Source organism: Jaculus jaculus, chromosome 5 (assembly GCF_020740685.1).
Source record: "Jaculus jaculus isolate mJacJac1 chromosome 5, mJacJac1.mat.Y.cur, whole genome shotgun sequence".
Taxonomy (NCBI): domain Eukaryota; kingdom Metazoa; phylum Chordata; class Mammalia; order Rodentia; family Dipodidae; genus Jaculus; species Jaculus jaculus.
The window spans coordinates 112998161-113006825 of NC_059106.1; the positions used below are offsets into that span (position 1 = coordinate 112998161).

Genomic DNA, 8665 nt, shown 5'->3' on the forward strand with positions numbered 1-8665 from the left:
TATTGGCTAGAATAATTTACCTTTTATGAAATAACACATAATAGAAAATTGGTTCTTCAAAATGAGCCCAAGAGCTCACTAATCATGACAAGATTTATCAACCTGAAATCTAGGGCCTCTAGGGTTTTGTGAAAATCTTGCTGTTATTTGTAAAATGCTAAGAATGGGAGCAAGCATCTGTGGCTAAAATTTTCTCCTTTCGCTATTGTCTCCTGCTCAGCATCTGGGATAGGTCAAGACAGCATCCAAATGATCATTTCCAGTTAAGCCCTTATTCACAATTTCTAGTAAATTTTTCTTAAAAGATGGTACTTTTCAAAAATACTTATCAGAAAATACAATATATACCAAAGCTACATTTGAAAATGACTACTTACTTTCGAAGTTTCAGAACCATTTCTTCCTGTCTTCAGGGCCACTGTGCTATTATTTCCTTGTATTCCTTCAGTTGGTTGTTTTTCAAAAACATTTTCAATGCCATTGGTATTATTCGTCAAACAATCAGGCAGCTCCCAAATGAAGCAGCAAGATGTGCATCAATACAATGGTTCTCTAGAGATTAACTTTTCTACCATGAACTTTTCCTCTGTGTTAAACTTCTAGAATATAAATTTTGATAATATGGCTTTTCTTTAAGAAGTTCTTACAGACATCTTTCATCTTTATAGGTTTCTTCTTCGTTAAGTTTTGCTTCTTGCTGCTATAATATATACTTTCTTTTTGTAATAAGTTTGATCTAACTGTGGAAAAATAGGATTTCTCTGTGCTTCATACTGCATTTTAGTAGATCCAGTTTTAGTAATTGTTTCAAGAGGAGCTGAATTTCAAAATACATCATCATATCATATGCAACTAGTGTAACCACCAAACTGATTGCCTCATGAGTGACAACTGCTTCCAATTTTGCTTCAGAATCACACTCCCTAACATGAAGAACTATACCCAGTTTGCTTAGGAAATGCTGTATAGGTCTTCTGGCTTCTTTGTTCCCATGCTTCCCTGGAGCAGGTAAAATGCTGCATAAGATACATGGCGAGCCTGCCACTGAAAATTATGCATTTCCTCCAGAACAACTTGAACATTTATTACATCTAAATCAAATATATAAACAGTAGAGATGGATAGATGATATCCATAGTCAATCAACAGAATAAGTAAAGACCTATCAGAAATGCTAGAAATTTCTTCTATGTTCCACTGATCTTCCAATTCATTTTTTAACAAGCAATTAAAACCCAGAATTATCAGTTCTGGAAGCATGTTTATGAAATTTCTGGGAGATCTAAAAGCAACACAAAGACATACTTTCCTGTACCAAACAAATCTTCTAACTTAACACAGAAGTAAGATAGATGGGTACCAGTATGGCAACACCAGAATACCACCCACCATTCTGGAATTGTACTCAAAGGATTGTAGTGTACTTGGTCACATGAGAGTCTGTGAGAGTCCACACTAGAAATCATCCATGGTGATTGCAGCTCATTCTCTTTCCCTTGAACTATATGCAAATTTAAATATTCCAAAAGCAGCATGCCATCTACCAAAAATGTTATTTCTCAAATACAATCTAAACATTTCAGGAAAATGATGTTTATTTCCAAATGAGCAAAATCATACAATGAATTCCAAAGTCATTTTCTTAGAATCTTTAAACCATATTTACTTACAAGGCACAACTTGCCTTGGAACGTTTCTGATTCTTCACTGTGTGCCTTGGTTTACAGGTACTATTTAATCCTTCAATGATCAAATAAAAAATCATCAACATACATTTTTCCTATTTTTGATCAATAATACTTTAACAATTTTTAGATTTTTGACATTCTTTTTCAATTTCCATAGACAAGAAAGAAGAGCTGTGTTCTTTAGTAATTAATACTATCAAATCTGATCTCTTTTTTAAAAATTTTAATAACTTCACATAAAATCTTCTACTCTGAAATGTAAAGTATTTCAGCTTTTTCGAGTTTTCCAGGTCTTAACATTTCAAAGGAATTTCAACCAGTTGTTGGTAGGATCACTGGAGAATCACAGAAATTTCATGTTCATTTGATCCTACTCTCCTCTTTTCATTATCATCATAGGGGCTGACTTGTTGAGAGACAACCTGAGAAATTTGCAACACTGTCTTCCATAGTTTCTTACATGTTGACCATTCAGGTAATCCATCAACAACATATCTATTATCACAAATTATGTTTAACCCCCAGTGCTAATCATGCTTTTTCAAAAATATGTAAGAAAATGGCATGTTACTTACCTTTAAGGCAAAATAACCCACAATTTTGCTATTCATATTTCATCAGGTCCATTCCATTTTATTGCACTCACAAAAGAATGGATTTCTAGCTGAAAAAATATTTAATTCTGTTGAATATAAAATCACTAGATGTGTTTACTATTGCAATATAGGTATAGCCAAAAAAAAAGAAAGAAAGAAAGAAAGAGAGAGAGAGAGAGAAAGAGAGAGAGAGAGAGAGAAAGAGAGAAAGAAAGAAACTCTACTTCAAAAGAATAGCCAGGCAAGATTTCCTTCACAACTGCTCTGAAAATGGCACTATGACCAGAGAATGCTGTAACTACAAGGTGTTCCACCAGAAGGTTCACTGAGCTCTACTTTTTCACTCTACTTTGTCTTCTTTCATTTAGAACATCTCTAAGTCCAATAGGTACATTTTCATTCTCAGCAGTAGGAAAATAAAAAGTTGTGGGGCTACTAGTATTATTAGAGACATGACCTTTAACTTGGGTCTTCAAGTAAATGTGGGGCTGAAGAAGGTCATTGATCTGCGGTCTATTAAGGACACATGGGTTTTGTAAGGCTGCTTGACTTAAGTCTCTGATAAATGGCTGGGACAGCACCATACCTGATTAGGGATCCACAGCACTTCCTTTAAGAACATGTGTAGATGCAGGGACAAATTCCACACTTTAATTTTTAAGTCTATTGTTCAAAGACTTCTTCACTTTGTTTTTTGACACGGGTACAATTTAAAAAATCCTGGCATATATGCATATATACTTGGGAACACATAAATTGATCTGTTTTCTTTTCAGAATATGTTTCTGAGCTTGTTTGATTTATATTACAGTGGTCATTATCCTATATTTTTCCTTTCAAAGGAGTAGCAGTCTTTAATCTCTGACTCTTTTCTACACATTGTGCTCGTTGAGGACCCTTTTCTCCAAAAGCATTGAGCATCACTTTTATTGTCTGATTTATATGTTGATATCCATCATATAAATCTATACCGAGTTGGCCATCTGATTCCTGAGACTTTATTACAGCTTTTAATGGTTTGCCTAAGCAATTTTCTTCAAACCACCTATTGATTTCTTCAGGAATATCTACATCTCTAAGATCAGACAGAAAGCATTGAATTGCTTGCATAGGAGTAAACAGCAGCTCTGGAAAATGTTTAGAAATGCCCCACAACATATTTTTTTCTACCAATTGCTCATTGCCAAAGTCCACAAAATAAACCAGAAAGTCACATGATGACTCTTGTGGCTTAACTAAAGCTCTGTACAGGTGACCATCCTCTACATACTTAGATATGCACAGTCTCATTTTCCTGCAGTCATACTTAGGACAATTTTTGAGGCTTATCATCTCGACAATTCTTGTCTCAAGCATTTCTAGATCATTACTATTTCTACAGAGCTGGCAGTAGAACTTTTGGGGACTATATACATGGGATATATATATTTCTTCTTCACTTCCAATTTTTATATCAAAGGAAGAATAATAATAACTGTAAAGGCTAACTGAGAATGGGAATGGTTTTACTAACATGCTATACTGTGTGGAGCTGTGATAAGTTAGAAATTCATTTGCACTAGTAAGCGATGTTTTCAAATCCACTATGCTACATAAACACATAGGATGTATCAGAACTAAGGCATAGATGATGCATGTGAATAACCCTCTAGATGACAATATGTAATGTTCAAAGTCTCTGGATGCATCTAGTGTCCAATCTAATAATTTACAAGTAATGGGTTCAACTAAATAGTTAAGACAACACCTGAAGGCTTGTGCTTCTAGAACAAGAAAATGTGGGTTAATAGCACAAAGATCTTTAATTAAAACTCTATCTGGATTACCATAGTCAACAAATACTATGTCAACTTCTTTTTCTGATACTTGACTCAAAATAGCAGCTCGATACCACTTTCCATCTTTGGAATACTTGGCAATGCAAGCAGTTTGTCCCATCTGATATGGCTCAGAATGAATGCTGTAATAATCTTGGATTTGTTCCATTAGTAATTTTAGGTCTTCTAACTTACATTGGAGCTGGCATGAAAAGTCACCTGGGCCATAGTAATAAGAACATTTGACTTCAAGAAGTTTTCCTGGACTAAACATATATTCTTTATAAGGTAGTGATGAGTCAGGTCCAAAAAACAAGTTAAAAGAACTTCCTAAATCTGAGAATGTGTACAAAGATGAGATATTTTCTTTCAGTTTATTTGAACGGTAAGATTTATATTTAGTTGTTTTGAGAAAGGTTGGTATGACATTTTTTATACTGACTGTGTTTTTAGGTTTCAAATTTAAAACTGAATATTCTCTTGTACATTTTGGAAAATTTTGTGGTTCCACATCCCAAGATTCTGCATATCCTGCTTGCAACATAAGAGAAACAACATCAGTATCTTCTGAGGTTTCAATAATCTGAATATTTACCATGTACTTTTCATTGGCTTTTGCTATAACTTGAAGCAAAATTTCTTTGTTCAAAACAATTTCTTTAAAATAATCAACTGCTGCTTTAATCCATAAATCTTCAACAGGAAATATATGCGCAAGTGAACAGTGTATAGCTAAGGCAGGCAACTCACAAAATTCTGGAAGCAAAATTTTTGCATCAAAAAATGGTATGGAGTCTATATTTCCATAATCCAAGAGATAAACATTAATATTATACCCATTAATTTCAGTGATGGCAGCTCGGTAAAAACATCCATCCTTGCTATATCTAGCACAACAAAATAATCCAGGTTTAGGATTTCTCAGAATTAGTTCCTCATTTTCATTTAAATCATAAAATTTATTTATGTTTTTCATTAAATCTTGAAACTCATTTTGGTATTCATTAATGCGTACCCAGAAATCTAATGGGTTCAGTACATATACTACAAAAGCTATATAGGTGGTCTCTATCTCCACTTTTACAGTTTTGATAGGTAAATCTTTTAAATTTTCTGTTTTACTTATATCACCTATCAAATGTTCAACATTTCCAATAATGCCATTACCTGCAAAGGTGTCTATATCAGATGGAAGTGGTTCACTCAAGACATTGGAAATGTTACAATCAGACCCAAGACAAAGTACTTGTGTATCTACCAGTTTCCATAGGCATCGAGAATTAATTGTAGATTCTTGACTTTGTAATGTCACATAATACAAATGTTCATCATTACTGAACCAGTCAATGTGGGCATATATTATTTTCCCTAACAAGGCTTGCTTAAATATAGTCAGTTGATGTTTCCTTGCATCTCTGTCTGGACTGTGTAAATATGTCAGAGAACATGGAAATGAAAACAGTGGTTCTAACAGAAAATCCTCTTTCAATTTCTTTATATGAATCGAAGGTACAGCCTCACTGCTGCCATAATCCATAAACCAAATTTTCACTTGATTATTGGGCAAGAGCTGCTGAAGAATTCCCCTTTGCCACTGTCCATTTGTACTTTTAGCAACACAAAGTAATCCAAAATTATCATATGTGGGACTTGTGTCTTGACTTATCACATCATAATAAAAATTCATGCGCTCTGTGAAGTTTTCTAGCTCTGGAATCCATTTAATTAATTGACAATAAAATTTACCTGGGCTCAGTGCAGATGATACCTTTACACTGCCCAAACTTCCTATTGACAGAGAAGGCTGGAAGTTATGCAGGACATGTTGACTACCAAGTAAAGTACTGTTACTACTCAATGACAATTCAGGTCTTCTATGTTGCAAGAAACTTGCCACATGTTGAGGGAATTCCTTTAACATTTCTACAATAAGACGAAATGAATCTCCATCAATAAATCTTCCTAATTGTAATTCAAGAACACCAGAAATAACTTTTGGCACTTCCAGAAGAATTATCTGCAGAGGCAAAATAGCTTGTATGTAGCCTTTCAATTTTATTCCCACTAATGATTTGAAATAATTCAAAGCCTTAGGAGACCATTTTTCCCCAACAGGAAGTATGTTGGCAAAAATACCAAATACCACCCGTGGTGGGAGTTCAAATAAATTATCACAAGCTGAAGCAATCCGAGTACTATCAACTCTCAGTTCTTCTCCCTGGTCTATGAGGAGCACTGTATAGAGTTCATTTCTCTTCTCTAACACTCTTCCTCTCTGCCATTCTCCAGTTACTCTTTCTTCCACTAAACAAAATTCATCAATATCGACATTATTTTTTACTTTTGGAATATGTTGTATTTCCTTCTGCAAAATGTGGTAATCAAACTGACATTCATTATTATTTTTGCATTGAAATTTCACAAGAATATCCTTAGGAAGACATTCAATATGTAATACTGTCAGATCTGCATCTGAAAATGTTGGTGATAAAGATGTCAAATCCATTTCCTAAAAAGCAATTAAATATAAATTACCTTCTGTACAGATGGCTGTCAAAATTAAATATAATTATACTTTTATGAATTTGTTGTTAATATAAACCTTAAAAATAACTGTATCTGCTTTTTTATTAAACATGTTAGTTAAAATTGTGTATACTGCACAAAATGTTGAGGTAAGCATAATCTAAATGTTCACTGATTTCTTCACATTAAAAACTTTCATTGAAGTGACAAAAAAAGAGAGAATACATCAGCACTAGAATTCAACACAGGTAATCTTGATGCCCCAGAAGCCTTAGCAAACTTCTATTGGATATTATGTGTAGTGTAATGAAAATAGCCAAGTAAGGCTTACTAGTATATTAGCTTGTTCCTTCTTATCAAAACAAAATACCTGACCAAAACAGTTGAAAGGAAGGATTTATTTCAGCTTATCATTCTAGGTTACAGTCCACCATAGTGAAAAGGCATGAGAGAAGCATGGCAGCAGGTGCTTGAAGTAGTTTGAAACAGGTCCACAGCAAGGAAGCAGAAAGTGATAATGTTGGTGCTCAGTCAGCACTTTCCTTTCTATATAGCACTAGTCACAGGACTGTGGAATGTGCCACCACAGTTAAGGTGGGTCTTCTCAACTCAGTCAAATCAAATGAAGATGATCCCTGCATAGGCATGCCCACAGGCTAAACTAATCTAGATAATCCCTCACAGGTGATTCTAGGTCCTATCAAGTAGACCATCAATGTAAACCCTCACAACTAGGGAACTTCCCCTACTAGAAGAAAATCATCCTCCCTTATCCAGAATGATTCTAGTAAAACATAATTCAAAGGGGCAGGTCAGAAAGCAAGGGTAGGTGCCAAATCAGTGAGTGGAACATGTTTTGCAATCCCTATTTTGTGTTCATTGGCAATACTTATATTCTACCATGTCATTATGTAATACTAGGATTATTCTTTCTTTTTGTTTTGTTTTTTAAGGTAAGGTTTCACTCTAACCCAGGCTGACCTGGAATTCACTATGTAATCTCAGGGTGGCCTCAAACTCATGACAATCCTCCTACATCTCCAAACAAATGCTGGGATTAAAGGCACGTACCACCATGCCTGGCTAGGATTAGTTTTTAATTGAGGACAACAGGCTAGGGTCTGGACAAAATTTAGGGAAGATAAGCATTGGAGGGCACTGAGTTATCACCCAATCTAATCATTGGTGTGTCTGTGCCCACAAAGGAGAGAGGGAAAACTCCAGGTATGATACAAAACTTTGCTTCATTATTGATCTCCAGATTCTGAGGATTCTTAAAGTGGTAATAAAAATATAAAATGCTTCCAATGTTATAATTTGAATTTGAAGTATCACCTCAAAGGGTTCATATCTGAAGGCCTAGTTCTCTACTGGTAGAGCCGATCATTGTAAGGTGATTTGATTATCATTAACCAATGGGTTAAACCCTTGATTGGTTCATATTATAAAGAAGTACCAAAAGTATGAAAGGTAGGACCTAGTTTGAAGTGTTTTATGGCAAGCCATGAAGCGATATAGCTTGTCCTTGGCCCTTTCCTATCACTCTTCTCTGTTGTGTGGCTGCCACTAGGTGGGCAGCTCATGTTGCCATGGCTCTGTCATGATGTTCTCCCCAGCCACATGCCCAGAAGCAATGGAGTCAAAACTATACCCTCTGAAACTATGAGCTCAAATAAATCCTTCCTCCTGTTAAGCTGTATATGTCAACCATTTTTTCATATAATGAATGTCTGACAATCATACCTGAATTCAGACAAAAATCACCACCTATAGGACAAGCTCAAATCTTCCTTGACTAAGTCAAAACAATAGTTAAGTATTTGTTTTTTTTCCTATGGTGATGAGAAAGAAAAGCAGTGGACCTTAAATAAAAACAAGAGGCTTAAGCTGGGCTTGGTAGCACATGCCTTTAATTCCAGCACTCGGGAAGCAGAGGTAGGAGGACTGTCTTGACTTTGAGGCTACCCTAAGACTACATAGTGAAATCCAGGTCAGCCTTGGTTAGAGTGAAACCGTACCTCAAGAAAACAAATGAGAA

At 35.1% G+C, this 8665-nt stretch overlaps 1 protein-coding gene across 1 annotated transcript; it reads right to left on the minus strand.

Moving 5' to 3' along the window:
• Nucleotides 1–736: 736 nt before the first annotated feature.
• Nucleotides 737–6607, minus strand: Tdrd15 (tudor domain containing 15). The gene is given in 11 exon segments (XM_012949937.2): nt 737–1044; nt 1047–1266; nt 1269–1357; nt 1360–1445; nt 1447–1613; nt 1615–1748; nt 1751–1807; nt 1810–2298; nt 2301–2365; nt 2435–3033; nt 3035–6607. Coding segments are annotated over 11 exon segments (5787 nt in total).
• Between the last annotated feature and the right edge of the window lie 2058 nt (nt 6608–8665).